Here is a 20,958-nt window from a genome sequence, read left to right on the forward strand (position 1 = left end):
TTTATTTTTTTTAAAAAAAGGTTGGAGATTGATCTTGGACTCCCAAAAACCGCTCCCCTTACTCCAGTAATTTAGAAATAACGAACTTCCAGATATTTTTAATTTCAATAAATGAATTAACTAATGCAAAATAAAGTTGTAACATTGTTAAAATAAATTTAATGTAAAACGTAAGAAAAAGATGCATACATAAATTTAAGCACGTATAATAAATAATTATTAAAATATTGGTGGAGAAAAGAAATAAAAGAAATATAATAATAATAATAAGTATAGTAATAGTAATAAGTTAAAACACTAAAGTTTTTTTTTAAAAAAAAATAACGATAAAAATAAAAAAGGAGCAAAAAAAAATAATTTTTTTTCTTCTATATATTATCTTTTTAATCTCTCCATCTTTTCAAAACCCCAAGAAAATTACTTGATGATAAGACGTGGATCTTCGAGAGTAAATCTCTACTTGCAAGTAAGTTTATTTCATCGTCAAATTTGATTTGCTCAAAACAAAGGGAAAAAAAAGACAATAAGGTAATAAAATAAACAAGAAAAATCGGCATAAATTTTCTTCTTCTTTTAGTAGAGATTCTCTCTAAAAAAATTTTGCTAAAATTTATTTTGAATTATTCAAAACGGTTTTGAATTTAAGGATTTAATTACATATTAATTTGAACTGTCTCCAAAATCGTTTGATTGATTACAAATTAACTATTTGAACCATTGAACCATTTTTCTTTGACCGTTATTGTCATTAGTTCGTTGGAGTTTTCCCCCATTCACTATATATACCACCTTTCCATTCTCATTATATACTTACAACAAATCCCTCCACCTTTCTAATTTCTCTCTCGACATTCCCTTTTCCTTTTTCTCTCTTTCTATTTCCTTTTAGTTTTTCGAGCATAATATTATCTATCGAGGGTTGGTATATTAGTTTGGCTCTTGTTCAGCTTTTACCGATGAAATTAGAGGTTGTTTTATCGTGGAGACGATGTGACATATGATATTTGTTTGCACATCTGAGCAAAGCTGCGAAACGTCTCAAGGAGAGCGAGATCCATGACTCAACTTGTTATTAATGTAATGTAATTCTATTTTGCAGGTTTTCTTACTACGAAGCTTAGCGCCACCGAAGTGCAACAACTCCATTTGTAAAGGAAAGATTATTTTTGTTTATTTCTCTTAGACACTTTTCCTTACCATTGATTTTCAATATCATATTATTTTAAATTTAAAAGGTGATTTTAAATTGATCACTTTGTAGCTTTTAAATGAATGTATTTAAAATTTGGATGGTTTTTAATAGAGCAAAATGAATTAAAATATAACAAAATATGATAAAATATGTTAGCTTTATATTTTTGGGATAAAAAGTATTTTTATACTTTGATTCTTTTAGTTTGAGATTTGAGGTATGAACGTTAGGAAGTTGATAAGTGAACAACAAAAAGCAAGATGAAGATGGAATAGATTGTTGCAAATATAACAATTTTATTTCATGTCTCTTTGAGTAATCTCTTTCACATATTTGATTGTTAACTCATAAATTAGAATTTCATTCATTCATACCTTCTTCACAACTCTTCCTCCATGTGACCGTTCTTTGAAAGATTCAGATACAGAACCACAAAAGCAGCAATCCCCAAAGCCAAAGTCACCATATTTGTTCTTAATTCCTTCACCACAACATCAATAACCTGTTTGTATCCTTCTCTTCTTCTCAATCTTCCACTCTCTTCTCCCATTTCCTCACTCCTTCTCTTCCTCCTCCTCCTCCTCTTCTCTTCTCCAACTTCTTCTTTCCCCTTCTCATCCTTCTCCTCCATTTTTGACTCACCTTCTTCTTCTTTACCTTCTTCTCTTGTCTTCTCCAAAGCATCCCGTAGTTTTGTATGTGCTTTTCCCTTCTCCTCTGTTTTTTCCTTCTTACCTAAATCTTCAACTGGCTGTCCACTGCCCATGGAAGATGTCTTCTCGGGTTTTGGGATCCTCGCGGGTGCTCCGGTTGCCTTCTCTGGCTTTGGAGGTGTGGGGATTTGTTTCCCACTTGCTTGTGATTGAGGCCTGTCGTTTTGGCTTGGTGCGTAGTTTTTGACATTGGTTTTTATGTATGGAATTTGGGCTCTTTCGTTTTGGCTCTCTGGGGCATTTGGTCCAACAGTTGGTGGGGCGACAGTGGTTTCTGTAGCAGCGGGCTTTGGAGGCTCGGGTCTCTCGTTTTGGCTCTTTGGAGTATTTGGTCGAACAGTTGGTGGGTCGGCAGTGGGTTTTGTGGCGGAGGGCGGCGGTTGGGATTGAGCCTTGGGCTTGGGTTGCTGAACCGGTGGGATGTTGGAAGAGGTGGCGGAGGGTTTCTTGGGCTGTTTCACGTAGAGAACGCCTTGCTCCAATTTGGCAGAGATATTGTCGGTGTCTGCGTCGGCGGGGATATCGATTTCCTTTTGGAATCGAAGCCACTTGCCGCTGCTGAGCTTCCGTTCGCCGGAGACTCTCAGCTTTCCGGTGGACGTTACCTGAACTTTCAGTTGGTTGCTTCTGAAACCTTTGGAAGGTAAAATGATAAAATTAAACTTTGATGGACGAGAATACCCCTAACAAATATATATATATACTTACACCCACTTTTTTTTACCATTTTTTAAAATTTAAAATGTAATTAGAAGTATAACCTTGCGATTTTTTATTTTATTTTATGGGACATTTTCAGATATAATATTCATATATGTAAAAAAAAAAAAAAATTATATTTTGTTATATTCCTAGTTTACAATAATTTTTCTTTTATTTTTATGTTATCGAATTCAAAACTTTAAACTTCAAAATCAAAATTTATTATTTTCAACAAAGAAAGGAAAGAAAACTTAAATGTCATTTTTTTTAAAATAAATGATCAAGAAATTTGAAGGGAAAATCTACTAATAATTAAAATTGTAATTATTTTTAAATTTGGCCAAAAATGTAACTCTTATTTAAATGTAGTGTTTAATTTTTTTTTCGATTGCAAAAAAAAAAAAAAAAAAACGTATTGGTAACTATAACAATAGCCTAATTATGGTTTAAAACTTCGAAAAGGTAATTCTTATTAAAATTAGACTTTCCAACTTTACAATTGAAAGTGTAATGAAAAGTTAAATTCTTTCTATTTTAAGGTCCATTTCTCAATCCCTCTGTACGTAAAATTAAAAATGAAATAGACTTAGGGGGAATATGATGAAACCTGAGAGGTGAACGACGAGAACACGAGAATCAGGATGATCAACCCAATCAAATCGCGGCTCGAATTCCTCGAATTTTTTAGCAGAAGAAGAAGGATCCATGGCCGTTGCGCTTCGACTTTCTTCTCAGGTAATTGTAATTCAAGCTTTGTTCGGATGTGTTCTGTTGCAGGCATTTTCTTCGTAAGATATTTATATATTTTCCAAAAGGGATTTTGGTGTGTTTGGATATTGATTCGAAATCTTGACTTCAAATCGCCGCTTTCTGAAGTTGCGATCGCCAAATAGGAATTTCTTTGGGATTAGTAATTCCTTCGGTTGAAGCTTTCTTTGTGCTTCTTTGGCCATGGCGGTTACTTGGATTACTTCATTGGTTAAGTGAAGATTCTTTTTGTTTATTTCTCTTAAACACTTTTCCTTAACCCTGAATTTTCAATATCATATTATTTTAAATTCCGAAAGTGATTTTAAATTAATCACTTTCATATGGCTTTCAAATGAATTAAAAATATAACCAAATATGACTATTTAGATAAACAAATACGAACGGAACTGAGGTTGATTGTTTGGAATTTAGCGTTATATCGTCTAATGGAATTGAGGGGTATTTGTGAAATGGTCTTAGCTGATTGATAATAGCTTATGTTTTTCCTTAGAGGCTTTGAGTTCGAGTAGCTCTTTTGTTTCTTTCCCTTTTCTTTCTCTGTTGTTCTTTGATTTGGCTACACATGATTAGGCGGCTGACGTTTCTCTTTTCTTCTTTTTTTGCTTTAATGCCGTTTTGATTGTTCTGTTGTTGCATTTTTGTACTGATACAAAGTCCATAAGATTCGAACTAATGAGGTTTTGCATTTAGACATTTATGATTGGTTCTTCATATTAAAATTCTACATGTTGATTGATGATTCTGTGAATTACGTGTGCTATATTTTGAAACAAAATTAAACCGTTAATGCTTTTTCAGAAAATTTAGTTCGCATTAATATTTAATAGTGTGTCTATTTTGGTAATGGTATTCTTTCATGTATGCATAAAATGAAAAATTGTGTTCTACTCAACAGTTTATACCATTACTTACGGCAAACAAGTAAAGTGATTTTGTTCACAACATAGTAACTTAAAATCATGATCATCGTGGGTTGTCATAGTGGTCGGGTGGGTAAATAGTAAAGGTTTTAGAGGGAATGAGTTCAAACCATGTTGTTACCTATTTAAGATTTAATATCTTATGAGTTACCTTGAGAGCTTAGTATATAAAATGAGATGACTGTCTATGAGAGTAGTCGAGGTGCCTACAAGCTAGTATAGAAACTTAAAATTTTTATCGTGTCCTGAAATTGGTCTTGGTTGGAAAAAGCCTCCTAGAAATTAGTGAGGTGGATTTTGAACAAGGAATGGGTTTTCAATACCTCCGTTACCAAAAGAAAATTTATCTTATATTAGAGGAATATGGGAAATTGTTGATGAATATGTTCATTGAGCTCTACTGGCATTTCATTTTTATATTATTTTCTTGTTAGTATGTAAAAGAGCAATAGCATCCCACATTGTTGGTTATCCTCGCATTGGTCCGAAGAGAGAACTTAAATTTTTCCTTGGAGTTTTTCTGGGATAGGAAGAGCAGTGCGGATGACTTGCAGAATGTGGCTGCTGATCTCAGGTCATATATTTGGAAACAGATGGCTGACGCTGGAATCAAGTTTATTCCAAGCAACACTTTTTTCGTATTATGATCAAGTGCTTGACACTGCAACTATGCTCGGTGCTTTTCCTCTTTCCGAAGTTTGTCTCGTTAAAGTATTCACCATTTCATTTCAGTTCCACTATCTTCTTATCAACTCTTATTTGTGCCTGCAGAGAAGTTGTGTCAGAGCTGAAGGCTGCTGGTGCCACCTGAATTCAATTTGATGAGCCTACACTTGTGAAAGATCTTGACCCTCACCAGTTACGAACATTTGCTCATGCCTATTCAGAGCTGGAATCCACCTTATCTGGTTTAAATGTTCTGATCGAGACATACTTTGCTGATATTCTTGCTGAGGCATACAAAACTCTCACCTCTTTGAAGGGTGTCTCTGGTTATGGACTCGATCTAGTTCGTGGAACACAGACTTGATCTGATCAAAGGTGGATTTCCTTCAGACGCTCAATACCTAATATGCATACACAATATACAAAAATAAGCTAATAATGACAGAAATAATACAAACTTATTATCAAATACACAAACCTGAATTAATACAAAACTGATGCAGAACATCAAACAATAATCCACCCCATATATGCCAAACGGTTAACTCATGCTTTTAAGTGCCAAAAGAAAATTATTAAAATCTTTTCAAAGGAAAAATCTCAAATGTCATTTGCCCAAGAGTTTTATCGATCAATTAAATTACATAATAACCCAACAAAATTTAGAATCACTTGTAACACTTGATAAAAATATTGGTTGAATGAAAACTTAAATTTGTCTTAGGATTGTTATCAATTTATTCATCACAACAAACCTACTTGAGTTTTGAGAGTAATTGTCTCTAGTGATTTTCGTGATAGAACAAATCACCTTTCTTCTAAGAATAGCATGTCTAGAAAATTAATGAATGTGTTCAACTAAATAGAAAATGACTTTGTTTATAGACTTGTGGCCATCCAAGAAGTCATGCGTTTTTCTATAATTTAGTGATTAATTTTCATGAAATGATGCATCCATTTACGTGGAAACACAAACAACAATCATTTAGGGTATATTTTGTAATTGTTAGTAGTTTAGTCAAGGCATTGTGAAAATTAAAGGTAAACTTTTCTTGCGTAATGATTTAATCTCAATACTAAATTGTTACTAATTAAAGTTTACTTTAGTTTACAAACTAAAAAGTGTTGGGATAAAAATTTTTATACTTCACTTTTTTAGTTTGAGATTTGAGATTTGAGCTATGAACATTAGGAAGTGGATAAGGGAACAACAAGTAAAGAAAATGGTATAGTTTGTTGCAAATATAGCAATTTTATTTCACGTCTCTTAGAATAAATTCCTTCACATATTTCATTGTTCACTCATAAACTTGAAGTTCATTCATTCATACCTTCTTCACAACTCTTCCTCCGTATGACCTTTCTTTGAAAGATTCAGATACAGAATCACCCCCAAAGCCAAAGTGACCATATTTGTCCTTAATTCCTTCACCACCCCATCAACAACCTGTTTGTACCCTTCTCTTCTTCTCAACCTTCCACTCTCTTCTCCCATTTCCTCACTCCTCTTCTCCAACTTCTTCTTTCCCCTCCTCAGCCTTCTCCTCCATTTTTGACGCACCTTCTTCTTCTTTACCTCCTTCTCGTCTTCTCCAAAGCATCCCGTAGTTTTGTATGTATTTTTCCCTTGTCCTCTGTTTTTTCCTTCTTAGCTAAATCTTCAACTGGCTGTCCACAGCCCATGGAGGATGTCTCGCCGGATTTTGGGATCCTCGCGGGTGCTCCGGTTGCCTCCTCTGGCTTTGGAGGAGTGGGGATTTGTTTCCCACTAGCTTGTGATTTTGGCCTGTCGTTTTGGCTCTTTGGGGCGTTTGGTCGAACAGTTGGTGGGTAAACAGTGGATTTTGTGGCAGCGGGTTTTGGAGTGTCGGCTCTTTCGTTTCGGAACGATCGGAACTTTGGTAGGTGTTTTATGCCACCGTTTTTTTTTTTCCAATAAGATAGACATCGGGAGCGGGTATTATGATCCAGCTCCGTGGTTCGCTTTGGCTCTCTGGGGCATTTGATCCAACAGTTGGTGGGGCGACAGTGGGTTCTGTAGCAGCGGGCTTTAGAGGCTCGTCTCTTTCGTTTTGGCTCTTTGGAGCATTTGGTCGAACAGTTGGTGGGTCAGCAGTGGGTTTTGTGGCGGCGGGCGGCGGTTGGGATTCAGCCTTGGGCTTGGGTTACTGAACCGGTGGGATGTTGGAGGAGGTGGCGGAGGGCTTCTTAGGCTGTTTCACGTAGAGAATGCCTTGTTCCAATTTGGAAGAGATCTTGTCGGTGTCTGCGTCGTCGGGGATATCGATTTCCTTTTGGAATCGAAGCCACTTGCCGTTGGTGAGCTGCCGGTCGCCGGAGACTCACTTTGGATGTGTTCTGTTGCCGGCAATTTCTTCATAAGATATTTATATATATATTCCAAAAGGGATTTTGATGTGTTTAATTTGGATATTGATTCGAAATCTGGACTTCAAACAGCGGCTTTCTGAAATTGCAATCCCCAAATAGGAATTTCTTTGGGATTAGTAATTTCTTCGGTTGAAGCTTTCTTTGTGTTTCCCCGGCCACGGCGGTTGCTTGGATTCTTCATTGGTTTATTTCTCTTAAACACTTTTCCATAACCTTGATTTTCAATATCATATGATTTTAGATTCTAAAAGTGATTTTAAATTAATCCTTTCCTATGCCATTCAAATGAATTAAAAATATAACCAAATATGACATCTAAATAAACACGAACTAATATTTATATTAATATATATAACAATATTTTAAAAAAATTATAAATATAACAAAAACTACTAAAATTTATTAATAATAGATTAGGTTGAAAATATTGATATATTATCGATAGAATTTGTTATATAGTTAATTATTATTTCTAAAATTGTTACCTATTATAATTACTTTTAAAAGAATACATAAAAAGAACATTAGAAGTATCAGACGAGGTTATAGGTTTCGAAAGAAAAAATATTAAAAAGAAAATTGAAAATCATTCCCTCCAAGGCTCTACAAAGCTTCAAATGTGGAAATAAGCTATATAGGTCGCAGATATAATGGTAATATATGGAAGCTTCATGGTTTAATTTTTGTTGTGTTTGACAAAACTAAACGTATGAAGGAAAGTATAAGAAAGGAACAAGAAAGAAGATAATATATTTAAACCATAAATTTAAAGATAAAAGTATATTCTAAAAGTAATTAAAGAAAAATGTTAAAAGGGCAACCAATTTCACGTGGCCTAATATTTTAATTCAAATGAGGTCTTCATCTTGGAAGTCAAAGAAATGATATAATTTTCATGTGATATGATATCTTATTATTTCTTAAAGTTGAATAATAATGATAGGCGCGTTGTCTAAAGGGTGTCCACACAATTATGCTAAAAGTGCACAATTGTTTAATACAAATATAAATTTTGGATTGCGATTCAATGTATTCTGATTTCACTATGTGTATTTAAATTGTTTAGTAATGTGACAATTCTTCTATCTAAATGATTAATCCAAATATAAAGTTTCTATTTAAACTCTATACTAATAATTGCCATAAATCTTGTTGAAACTAAAAATGGATGTTCTGAAACTCTCTTCCAGTCCACTCCATTTCACTACCAAACTGAGCAAATCTCAACGACCCAAGCAATGTATGCAAATTCTTCTATTCCCTTCATCCTCTTTTTCATTGATTAACAGACCCAATCGAGGATTCAAGCTCTGTGCAACCACCTTTTCAACGGAAGAAATTGGAAATCCGTTGGAGGCCGTGGAGGCCGAGAGTGAACGATTTGATTGGTATGCACAATGGTACCCGATCATGCCGATTTGTGACCTGGACAAGAGGGTGCCACATGGGAAAAGGGTAATGGGGATTGATGTGGTGGTTTGGTGGGATAAGAACGAGAGTGGATGGAAGGTGTTTGATGATTTGTGTCCGCATAGATTGGCTCCGTTGTCTGAAGGAAGGATTGATCAATGGGGGAGATTGCAATGTGTTTATCATGGTTGGTGCTTTAATGGCTCTGGTGATTGTAAGTTCATCCCTCAGGCGCCCCCCGACGGCCCTCCGGTACTGATTAATTCCTACTAACTCTGTGTCGTTTAGTTTATTTAAAATGAAAATTAATAATAAGAATAATATAGCTTTTCTCAATGGATAGATCCATTTCCTATTGGATATTATATTATTACTGTGTAAATTGCAATCACACACAATTATATATTCTTCTTGAATGCTGAAAGGTGTATGCATAATGATCTTAAACTATATCTTTCTAGTGGGTGGGGAAAGGTCAATGGTATAAACTTAGGGGGGTATCAATGGAGGTTTAAGGTAATTCGAGGGACTATGATGTTGAAGAAAATTAGAGATCCGGTGGATGGTGGAGATGATTAGAGAAAGAAAGCCACAATGCCTCTGCCTCATCGTCGGTCACTTCAAACTTATCACACCAGGTGCTGATTTGTGGCTTCTTTCTCTAATAGAGATGTCTTGATTGCTTCGTTTGCAAGGAAGAAGACATAGAGCCACTTGGTGCCTGGTGGCTCTCATACAATATAGCATATAGCAAAGTCTAGATAGAAAATATGGAAAAGCTTGTCAATAAATTACTAAGGCCATACTAGGCAGATATTGTTTAATGGCTATTAATAATAAAATATGTGTGTTTTAAATGTTTTTTTTAAATCTCTTAAATATTTGTATTCAATTCAATAATTTGTAAAAAATAAAATTAAATAACTAATTGAGTTAAGGTATAGGAAAATTATCATAAAATTTGAAACTATTTACAAAATATAGCATGATTTTCAAATGAATTATAAAGAGTTATATTAGTTTTACTATTTTGTAAATAATTTCAATATTTATGATCTAAATTAAATCTAAATTGTTAGGTTAATTAGTTAGTTAGTTAATAAAATAAAATAAAAAATAAGAAATGTTTGATTTTTTAAAAATAATTATATGATATTCAAAATCAACTGTTCTTTTAATTTTAATTTAAAATATCAAATAATTATTTGAAGTAAAAAGCAAAAAGTTATTTTTAATACTCAGAAAGTGAAGGTATGTTTAACTTTACATTCTTGATTCTATTATTCTGTCGTTAGTGCCTATTAGCCATTGCCATACTACGATAGAATGCATGTGCTATTCGTTCTCCTTCCCTTTATCCTTTTATTCTCTTTATCTAAGAAAGCTGAAGTTCATAAGCTACCTAGATAGTCTCATATATATTCTAAGATAGTTAAGAAAAAAGACTTGGTATATTGCATGCAGGTTCATACATCCAAAAGGGCATGTGTTTCTGTTTATCCCAGTGTTGTGCAGAATGACATTTTATGGTTTTGGCCAAATAGTGATCCCCAGTATAAAGATATTATGGCGAAGAAAACCCCTCCTTACATTCCCGAAATAGACGATCCATCATATGCCAAGTTAATTATTAGCAGAGATCTTCCTTATGGGTATGGACTTACAATTTTGTCTCGCTTTTTAAGCTTTCTGCTTTCTATTTAATCTTGTTTAATCTAGTTGTAGAGTTACGTTGTGAAGGAAGTTGTGTTGGATGTTTTTAAACCTCTACGTCTACTCAACTACTCTGTCTTTTTGCACTTTCAGGTATGAGATTTTGACTGAGAATCTTATGGACCCAGCACATGTCCCATATGCACATTATGGGTTAATACGAAGGCAACAGACCAAGAACAGTTGAGTATTTTGTAATGGAAAAAAAACTATTTAGTATTTTGTTTACCCCATCTTCAATTTGATCTGATGGATAATATCTACGGAATAATTCACAGAGAAAGCAGATGAGGAAGGAGGACAACCGATTGATATAGTTGTGAGAGACTTGGATGTACATGGTTTCATCAGTAATCAGGGACTGGGACATGGCAAGTTTGTTGCACCTTGTGTCACCTACACCTCATTGAATCTACCATCTAAGGAAAGAAACGCAAAGCACCAAGACAATGGTACTCCCTCATTGGACGAAAACAATACGGTAAATCTAGGAATTCCTTTGCAAGTTTGCATACATCTTTGGGCTATTGGATGTTCGTTAATCTTTCTCATTATCTAGATGTATTCCTCTCCACTTTTGGGTATTATTTTTTTTTCTTCTTTGGTTGCATCAGGTGGCTCCAAAAACATCTCAGAGGAAAACGATGGTAGTATTCATGTGCATTCCCATTAGTCCGGGTAAAAGCAGAGTAATATTTATACCTCTGAGAAACTTTGCTGTGTGGGTAAACCGAATTATTCCAAGATGGATGTTCCATTTGGGACAAAACCTAGTCATGGATTCGGATTCGTATCTTCTTCATGTGGAGGTAATGACTATCATACTTTCAGGCTCTCAGCACATGGTTTAAGTTATTCAAAATATAGATTGAACTTTTTACAAATGGTTGAGTTGAGTTACTTTCCATCAATATTTGGTATTTGAACATGCTGCTAATGAGTACTTGATGGTCCAAAAGTTTAGTCCCCCCTTTCAAAGCTTACCCTCATCATTTATGATGGCGATCACCTAAGCGTACTTGAAGGAAAAGATAAGATATGTTATGAATGAGCCCTTGATTTTTTTCCATTGTTTTACTCTCCTCTCCGTTCTACATCCTGTTTTTCTGTTGGAAGAACTTCATTGTCACCATTAAAGAGCTCTCTTTTGGGATGAACTTATCACGGAATTGTTCCTGTACAGCATCTAACCATCCCTCCTTATTACGCTTAAATTGTTGGTACATTTAATTGCAAGAAAAAACAGAAAATGGTTGTGGTTCTATGAATTCATATAAATCACATAATTATTTTGATTCATTTTTATAGGAGAGGAAGATATTGGATGCTGGCCTTGCAAATTGGCAGAAAGCTTGTTTTCTACCAACCAAGTCAGACGCCAAAGTGGTTGCCTTCAGAAGGTGGTTGAACAAATATTCTGATGGCCATGTTGATTGGAGAGGCAAGTTCAGTGGCATTCTTCCTCCATCGCCTCCAAAGGAACAGCTGATGGAAAGGTAACTCTTTCACGGCTTCGGTATGTTAAATTTAAATGTGCAATCATTCATTCATTTCATTGTACCAGCTAGATACCCCAACTGGTGGCCATGAGCTGCCTACCTTATATGTCGAATAACTATAATATCGTACAAGAATCATATTTCCAAATGCATTTTTCTCGTGGGCTTGGTTGAAATACATATACATTAGGCCTTTCATTCCCGGGTATATTCAACTTTCTAATTACTTTGTTTTTAAGCACTTACAAAGTCATTTCAAACAAACTTTTCGTGAGTACTTTACAACTCACACACAAGATAAAAGAAGATTTGCTTCTTGGTAAATTATAGTCAGACAACTGAGTGAGTTGTAAAAAGGTAGTTGCAATTCAGGATGCATCCAAGTTTTTTTATATATAATCTACGGTTAAGTCTTTGGAAGTATCAAAGTTCGTATAGTTTTCTTTTCACTCACTCACTCTCACTCGAAAGCCACTAAAAATGTTGAATCTATGACAAAACCAAGAGCTCTTTTAGAATCATTCATCCACAGCTCATATCATCTCCCCCAAGTTCCATTCGGATCATGTTTTTGCACTTTGTTCTATACATGCTTATCGATGTCAATATTGTCATACACGAATAAACCTAAAGTTGAAGGGGGTGGGGGGACGTTTTTCAGGTACTGGTCTCATGTGGTAAACTGCAGTAGTTGCAAGGTGGCATACAAGGGCCTCAATGCACTAGAAGTTGTGTTGCAAGTCATCTCCATTGCTTCACTTGGAATTTTTGCAGCTACAAAGCAAAGTTTGGTTTCAGGAGCTGCTAGAGTTTTGATGGTGGCTATGGCTATACTCTGCTTTGCTTCTTCAAGGTGGCTTTCTCATTTCATTTACAAAAGCTTCCATTTCCATGATTATAATCATGCTATTCGCTGAATAACCATCCTCCTACGCGTTGATTGGGATTGCCTCAAGCTTGAAATATTTGTAGAATACATACTCTCTTCCTGTCTCCCTCACACGTATAGAAATTGTATAGAGGCAGATGTATGTATCTATGAAAGAAATTCGAATAACATTATCATTTCCCAAGTGTGCATACCGACCAAATGGTCACAGTTCATTGGTTGAGATCAATGGTAACATTATAAGTGGCAATGAATTAGTGTAGTATGAAAAAATTTGTAGTACTAGAAATTCCCTCCTGTTCATGATAACAGTTATAGTAGGGAGTGTCAATGTTGAAAGAAATTAGTATTTCAAAACAACTATGGAGTAGTTCATTGGGTTGAGACAAATGCGGCTCAACGTTCAAAAACACATCCACGTGATACTTGAAAATATCCATCTATCTTTGTACATTTTAACAAATTGTTAAATCAATAATCTATCATACGACAAATTATTCTTATTTTACTTTTTAAAAATATTTTTAATTTTGGTTATGTGTGATATGAAACAAATGCATTCAAGTATTACTCAAGTCAAAAGAGAAATATTTAGGTATTATTCCGAGCAACATTTGTCTTCTTCATTTTTACACATACCCTCACATTGTTCAATCGTAAAAAAAATCTTTCTACTTTTTTTGGATAATTGCATTGAGTTGCACTTTTAGAAGCAATAAATTTAGTGTACAATGACATTTTTTTAAAGAAATTACAAATATAACAAATTTGATAGACTCCTTTGAACTATAATCAATGATAGATATTATCGTTTACTCAACTATACTTTAATTATAGGTGAGAGAATTGATGGACAAAATTAAAATTGATCAAACTTAAATCAGTTAGAGAAGATGCAGGGTTCAACTAGTGTCATTTTGGAAAAAAAAAAATCAAATTCAAAGTTGTTGAAATTTTTTCAAAGAGTAACGTCTATCAAAACTAATCGACCAACTAGTGCTCTTCAAAGGTTGAAGTCGATTTAAATATTTGCTAAATCAATCATAAAACATTCGATGATGGGTTGGTCGAAAAATCAATCGATACACACCCGTAACTCTAATAACTAGGTGTGCGCATAAGCCAGGTTGGAGATATTAGTTATGGACTTCAATTGGCAAAAATTGAACGCATGCAATGTTCAATCGGACCCAACTCAACCTATAATTTATAGGTTGAGTCACTAGATTGTTTGTTTATTTGTTTTTTTTTCTTTCATAATTTTGGACTGTTTGTTCATTTTTTTAAAAGGTTTTTTTTTTAATACAATGACTTCATGTCATACAATTGTCACTTAAACTAAACTTATATTGACGTTTTTTTTTTTTCTTTTTCACTAAAAGTTGAACTTTTACCGTAAATAAAATGTCAATAATAAAATCGCAATCCAATTCCAAAAAATATATATATTCTTTAAATTTTGCAATCCAAATCCAATCCAATTTATTCGTTACGAGTCTTTCTTTTATGCCTTTGTTAATAACTAAATACTAAAGGGATGCTTGAGATAAGGGGGAGATTATTGTCATAAGTTAATTGATACGGTTGACTTGTAAAAGTTGATATCTCGTATAGATTATTTTAGTATGGATTATAATAATATATATTTGTGACGTATAGTATTTTAATTTAAGATTCTTATCTGATATAGATTATTTTAGTTTAGATTATAATAATATATATATATCTCAACTCGATTATTTTAGTTTAGTTGGGGAAAAGAAATAATAATTATATAGCATGAAATGAAAAACTATAAATATAAACGTCAAATAGAAGTTTTGAAATAATATCTTAATAACATCCCTATACTTTGGAAACACATCCTATCGTGGACAAATCCATGGCCACGAAATTTTTTGAAATCCAACGATCATCTTCTTCTTCTTTCCAGAAATCATGGCCATGCCATTCCTGCCTTTCCAACACTCTTAGCTCTTCCCATATCCGCAACTTCCTCCATTTGGAGTCCAAGCTTCGGCCATGGACGTTCTCAAACTCTCTTCTTCTCCACTTCATTTCACTTCCAAATTCAACAAACCCCAATTTCCTAATCAATGTTTGCAGATTCCTCTCTTCCCCTCATCATCTTCTTCCTCCATCAACAGACGCAATCCAATATTCAATCTCTGTGCCATCACATCATCCACCATTTCAACCCAAGAATCCGCCAACCCGTTTCAGGTGGACGCCGAGAGTGAACCGGGAGAGGAGAGATTTGATTGGTATGCACAATGGTACCCGATTATGCCGATTTGTGACCTCGACAAGAGGGTGCCGCATGGGAAAACGGTAATGGGGATTGATGTGGTTGTGTGGTGGGATAAGAATGAGAGTGCATGGAAGGTGTTTGATGATTTGTGTCCACATAGATTAGCTCCGTTGTCCGAAGGAAGGATTGATCAGTGGGGGAGATTGCAATGTGTTTATCATGGTTGGTGTTTTAATGGCTCTGGTGATTGTAAGTTCATCCCTCAGGCGCCTCCCGACGGTCCTCCGGTAATGAACCGATTCTAACCGTTTTTCTCGTGTGAAATGACGTTTATTTTATGTCTTTGTTGTTTAATGTTTTGGTTAAATTAGAGATTGAACTTTATGGTTGTTTCATCCTATCAGTGAAATTATTCATATGTTTCTCATAAAAAAAAAAAAGCTTTGTGTTTGTTTCTGTATAATGTTGAACTTTTATAGAGTTGTAATTAATCTTTGAATTTGGATTTCGTCTCTGATGATGACCTGACATGACAAATGGTCCATTGGACTAACATTAGTTGACATAATTGATTGATACATGCAAAAGAGATGTCATATGCTGTTTGCTGCCACTTAATTTTGTTCAGTTTAGATTTAGTTAACAACGTTAGTGTTAATGGTAGAGATTTCATGAGTTTTGACACTTCAAAGTTTGGAAAGTTTCTACAGTATGATATAACACTTTAAAACAACATTACTGAATCTTCTCATCTCATCGTATTTTATATCTTTATAACATAGTTCCACAATGCTTCGGAGAGCTGTGCTTACTAAGAATCATCACTTTTCATTTCTTTAAATGACAATTCAGAAGAATATAATTTTTCTCAATGGATCTATTTTATATTGATATTACTGTAATCAAACTTTTTTTGTTTACTTTTTTTAATGTTGCAAGTTGTACGCCTAATGACCCCTAGACTATCTATGTGTTCGTAAGGACTAAATTAATAAGCTTAACTTGGAAATGTCATCATATGTCTCAAGATTGTTAATAATTTTCATTTCTACTCTATGATGAACTTGTCGGGAAAACTTTTGAAAAACATACTAATGATTAGATTTCAGAATTGAATTTTACTATTTGTTTCTTTCAGTGGATATTATTCTACTGGTGAATATTGTTTCTGAATCTGATGGCACATTACGATTGGAAGTGCCGTTGTATTCTTAAGTTACCTAGATAGTCAAATTTTAAGATTGTTAAGGTTTCGTTTGGTAACCATTTTGTGTTTGAAAGTTAAGCCTATTTCATCCCTATTTTGCTCGATGATTTGCACCCTTCTCAACTGCAATGGTTGAATTCTTTTCCAAATTCCAAATTCCAAAAACAAACATTTGAAAGCTATTTTTTTAGTTTTCAAACTTTGGCCTAGTTTTTTAAACTATTGGTAAAAAGTAGATAGCAAAGGAAGAAAGTTTAAGGTGGAAGCAGTGTTTATAGACTTTCATTTTCAGAAACATAAACAAAAAACAAGATGGTGACTAAATGGTGCCTAAAAGATTTGGTATTATCGTTATATTGGCCTATTTTTAATATTTGACATTTGGACAAGGTTTGCAGTTTTTCTTTTGGTGATATGTTGCAGGTTCACACATCCAAAAGGGCATGTGTTGCTGTTTTTCCTAGTATCGTGCAGAATGATGTGTTATGGTTTTGGCCAAATAGTGATCCTCAGTACAAAGATATTATGGAGAAGAAAAAACCCCCATACATCCCTGAACTGGATGATCCATCATTTACCAAGTTAATCAGTAACAGAGATCTTCCGTATGGGTATGGAGTGATAAATTGTCACTATGTAGTTTTCTGCATTCTATTTAATCTTAGTTAGTCTAGTCGTAGAGGAATATGAAGGAAGTTCTGTTATATGTGGATGAATTTGGTGTGGAAATGTGTGGATCCAACTGGCGTAGGAAAAATGTGCTCTTTATTTCTTTTCTTTTCTATTTCCACCAAAAGAAAATTGATGGTAAGCTGAAGATATTTATCAGAAAGATCACGATCTTATTCTTCCAAGAAGGGTCTAAAATGGTCAGCTACATAACTAATCTTCTCAGTTAAATATTGTTTCTGTTCGGTGGATCTCATTGTAAAAGACAAACCAAAGAAGTTAAACTGTATTAGTTAACAATAAGATTGATGTATTGACAGGAGATCTATTGCATAGAGACGACCTCTCTATTTACTCAACTACTCAGTCTTTTTGCACTTTCAGGTATGAGATTTTGACTGAGAACCTTATGGACCCAGCACATGTCCCATACGCTCATTATGGGATAATGGGAAGACTACCCAAAAACAGATGAGTATTTTGGGGTGAAAAAAACTATTTATTATTTTTTCCCCATCTTTAATTGGATCTGATGCCTGATATCTCTGGATTTCACAGAGAAAGCAGATAGAGAAGGAGGAAAACCAATCGACATAGTTGTGAAAGACTTTAATATAAATGGTTTCATCGCTAACCAGGATATGGGAAGTAGCCAGTTTTTTGCACCTTGTGTATATTGCACCTCTTTTAGTATTCCTTCTAAGAAAATAAATTCAAATCGCCAAGACAGTGGAGCTCTCTTATCGGGTGAAAACAATGCGGTAAGAAGTCGAAACCTCCTTTGCAAGTGAGCTGTGTTTGTTATTCTTTTTCATTATCTAAATTTATTTCTCTCCACAATTAGGTGTTATTATTATTATGTATCTTCTTTGGTTGTATCAGGTTGCCCGAAACACATCTCAGAAAAAAGCGATGCTAATATTTATGTGTATTCCTGTTGGTCCGGGTAAAAGCAGGTTAATATTTGTATCTCTAAGAAATTTTGCTGTATCAATTGACCGAATTATTCCAAGATGGATATTCCATTTGGGGCAAAACCTCATCTTAGATTCAGATTTGTATCTTCTTCACGTCGAGGTAAAGACTATCATATATTTCAGCACATCGCTTGAATTTTTTGAAGTATTGATCCAACTTTAACAATGGTTGAGTTACTCCCCTTCAATGTTCAGTACTTCAACTTGTTGATAATATTTGGAAGTACTTCAACTTGTTGATAATATTTGGAAGTACTGGATGGTTCAAAAGTTTAGGAAATTACTCAGTATATGATGGAATGAACTTCGAAGCTTACCCTCATTATATGTGATGGTGATAGCATTGGTGGACTTGAAGAGAGAAAAAACATTTTATGAATGAGCCCTTTAACTTTTTCATGTCTCTCTCTTTTGTTCACTTTACATTGCTGTTCTACTGTTGGAAAAACTTCATCACACCATTAAAGATCTCTCTTCTTTTCCACTGAATTGTTCTTGTACCGCACTTAATGAACACTGCTTGTTAAGCTTAAATGTTGTCTTCATTAAATTGCTAAAAAAACAAAAAAAAAAATGAGGCTTTGTTAGTTCATATTCTGATATTCATCAGATAAACATTTTGAGTACATTTTACAGGAGAGGAAGATATTGGATGTCGGCCCTTCAAATTGGCAGAAAGCTTGTTTTGTGCCAACCAAGTCAGATGCTAAAGTGGTTGCCTTCAGACGGTGGTTGAACAGATATTCTGACAGTCAAGTTGATTGGAGAGGCAAGTTCAGTGTCATTCTTCCTCCATCACCTTCCAAGGAACAGCTAATGGACAGGTAACCCTCACAACTTCGTAATGTTAATTGCACACTCAGTCATTTCAATGCATGAGTTAGAAACTCCAATATTTAAGAGATCGTGGATCAAATATGGAACCCATGATTTGCCTGTCTTAGATATAACTATAATAAGATCATATAAGTTTTTGATTTTCAATTGTGTTTAGTCAAAATACATATAAGTTGACTTTAAAATCCAACTCATACGCTGCCGAGTCTCATTATGTGTATGAATGAGGTTTGACATACTTCCTCTCGCTCCAATCAGAAACATGAAGATCCCTTTGATACCCATTTCCGTCGTTGAAACTTGTGCAGTTGTGTGATTCAAGGGCTATTTGGGGCTATTTTGATAATTTGTCTTTTGCCTACTCGAAAACATAGTAAAATATTGCTTGGACTATTACTTTTAAGTTGTTTTTCCTTCTGTTTCATAGCTTATTTTCACGGTAATCAAAAGTCACTAAAAAATAGTTAATCTAGAACAAAACCAAAAACTCTTTTAGACAAACGCTAGACCAATCCATGGTGGTCACCTACCTAGTAATTAATTTCCTACGAGTTACCTTGGCACCCAAATGTTGTGGGTCAGGTGGGTTGTCCCGTAAAATTACTCGAGGTATGCATCAGCTAGCTTGGACACCTCACGAATATTAGAAAAAAAAATCCAATCTCCTAACTGTACTATCGTTCATTTCAGTTGTTCGGATCTAAACTGCCACCAGTTCCATCAATTCTACTTATCACCTTTTGTAGCTACATAGATGCTGTGGTCTTAGTAAGAGTGTTATTTTTTTGTTATGCTGTATATGCTGTTCTGAGCTAAAATAGATTTGACCATAAATTCTATTGCACTCTTAGAGTTGGGAGTATAACGTCCTCACAAACCATCCTACATTCAGCGGGTGTGACGGTTAGTGTGAGTTTCACTGCCACCAAAACTTCTACAAATGATGTGAAAATCACATAAAGTTCCCTTCCTATCATGTTCTTGCACTTTGTTTTATGTCTACCGAAGTCGATATTTTCACACACAAACAAACTTTCACACACAAACAAACTGAAAGTTGACGGCGGAGGGATGTTTTTCAGGTACTGGTCTCATGTGGTGAACTGCAGTAGTTGCAAGGTGGCATACAAGGGTCTCAATGCACTGGAAGTTGTGTTGCAAGTCATCTCCATTGCTTCACTTGGAATTTTTGCAGCTACAAAGCAAAGTTTTGTTTCAGGAGCTGCTAGAGTTTTGATGTTGGTTATGGCTATATTCTGCTTTGCTTCTTCAAGGTGGCTTTCTCATTTCATTTACAAAAACTTCCATTTTCATGATTACAATCATGCCCTTCGGTGAAATTACCATCCTGCCCTTTGGTAAGGGTTGCCTCAAGCTTGAAAGATTGTTTAGAATGTATGTTATGTTTCTTTCTCCCTCACACAAATAGAAATTATATAGAAAAGAATCAGATGTATGTATGCATTTATGCAGGAAACTAAAATAATGTTATCTTTAGTTATTGGTTAGGTATATACTATTCATCCCAAAGTTAGAGGTGCTGTGTTGAACAAAAAAGAAAAAAGAAAAGTAGTACTTTTGAGTTTAGTTTGTTTTCAATTTTTTTTTTAAAAAAGATACCCATTTTTGAGTTTTCATATTTTATTTTTGATATTTCAAATTGACCATTTTAGTCTTCCAATTTTAATGGGATGATTGTAAATATGACAATTATATCCAAAATAATTAAATATATAACAACATTTAAGAAATATTATAAAATCGGTTAAAATTTATTAAATAAATAAAGTCATTTATTCTTTCAGTTTCAACTTCTTTTTCTCTGATTTTTATTTTTTATTTCGCATAACAATGGTTTTTCACATTGAATGAAAACAATGAAAACAGACATCTTGTAATACTTTCTAACAAAAATTAACTAGGAGAAAATGATCTTAGTCTTTTTGTGGAGAAGTCTGACCCTTTTGCAGATCATTGACCACGTTTAGACAACAATTCAATTTTTGGAGATATTTTTGTGAGGGGAAGAATGCATGAGTATCGCAATCCTCCATCCATGATGAGACTCCCTAAAAGAGTACTCACCCTTCAGACGTTGTCTAATTGAAGGTCAAATATGTTGAGACAGTGTGACTAAAGGTCACTAAAGAG

The 20,958-nt window shown here is 34.3% G+C and overlaps 3 protein-coding genes and 1 long non-coding RNA gene across 4 annotated transcripts; 3 read left to right on the plus strand and 1 right to left on the minus strand.

The window, feature by feature from the left end:
- Positions 1-1,466: 1,466 nt before the first annotated feature.
- Positions 1,467-4,101, minus strand: LOC101214326 (inactive protein RESTRICTED TEV MOVEMENT 2). The gene is made up of 2 exons (XM_004144095.3): positions 3,215-4,101; positions 1,467-2,539 (listed from the first exon to the last, which is right to left on the minus strand). Exons 1-2 carry the CDS (start codon positions 3,312-3,314, stop codon positions 1,572-1,574), a joined length of 1,068 nt encoding a protein of 355 aa, XP_004144143.3. The 5' UTR covers positions 3,315-4,101; the 3' UTR covers positions 1,467-1,571.
- On the plus strand, positions 3,150-7,600 carry LOC116405097. Its single transcript, XR_004218180.1, has 3 exons — positions 3,150-3,342; positions 4,828-4,974; positions 5,070-7,600. It is a non-coding gene; the product is annotated as an uncharacterized LOC116405097 (long non-coding RNA).
- An 808-nt stretch (positions 7,601-8,408) lies between these two features.
- LOC101222003 (protochlorophyllide-dependent translocon component 52, chloroplastic) lies at positions 8,409-13,360 on the plus strand. Its single transcript, XM_004144041.3, has 7 exons — positions 8,409-9,017; positions 10,230-10,417; positions 10,572-10,660; positions 10,757-10,959; positions 11,093-11,287; positions 11,787-11,974; positions 12,639-13,360. Exons 1-7 carry the CDS (start codon positions 8,520-8,522, stop codon positions 12,892-12,894), a joined length of 1,617 nt encoding a protein of 538 aa, XP_004144089.2. The 5' UTR covers positions 8,409-8,519; the 3' UTR covers positions 12,895-13,360.
- A 1,367-nt stretch (positions 13,361-14,727) lies between these two features.
- On the plus strand, positions 14,728-20,394 carry LOC101221545 (protochlorophyllide-dependent translocon component 52, chloroplastic). The gene is made up of 7 exons (XM_004144039.3): positions 14,728-15,404; positions 16,748-16,935; positions 17,378-17,464; positions 17,550-17,754; positions 17,876-18,070; positions 18,607-18,794; positions 19,890-20,394. The coding sequence occupies exons 1-7, from the start codon at positions 14,889-14,891 to the stop codon at positions 20,143-20,145; spliced, it is 1,635 nt and encodes a 544-aa protein (XP_004144087.3). The 5' UTR covers positions 14,728-14,888; the 3' UTR covers positions 20,146-20,394.
- The last annotated feature ends 564 nt before the right edge of the window (positions 20,395-20,958 follow it).

The sequence above is a fragment of the Cucumis sativus genome, chromosome 1 (genome assembly GCF_000004075.3).
Source record: "Cucumis sativus cultivar 9930 chromosome 1, Cucumber_9930_V3, whole genome shotgun sequence".
NCBI lineage: Eukaryota > Viridiplantae > Streptophyta > Magnoliopsida > Cucurbitales > Cucurbitaceae > Cucumis > Cucumis sativus.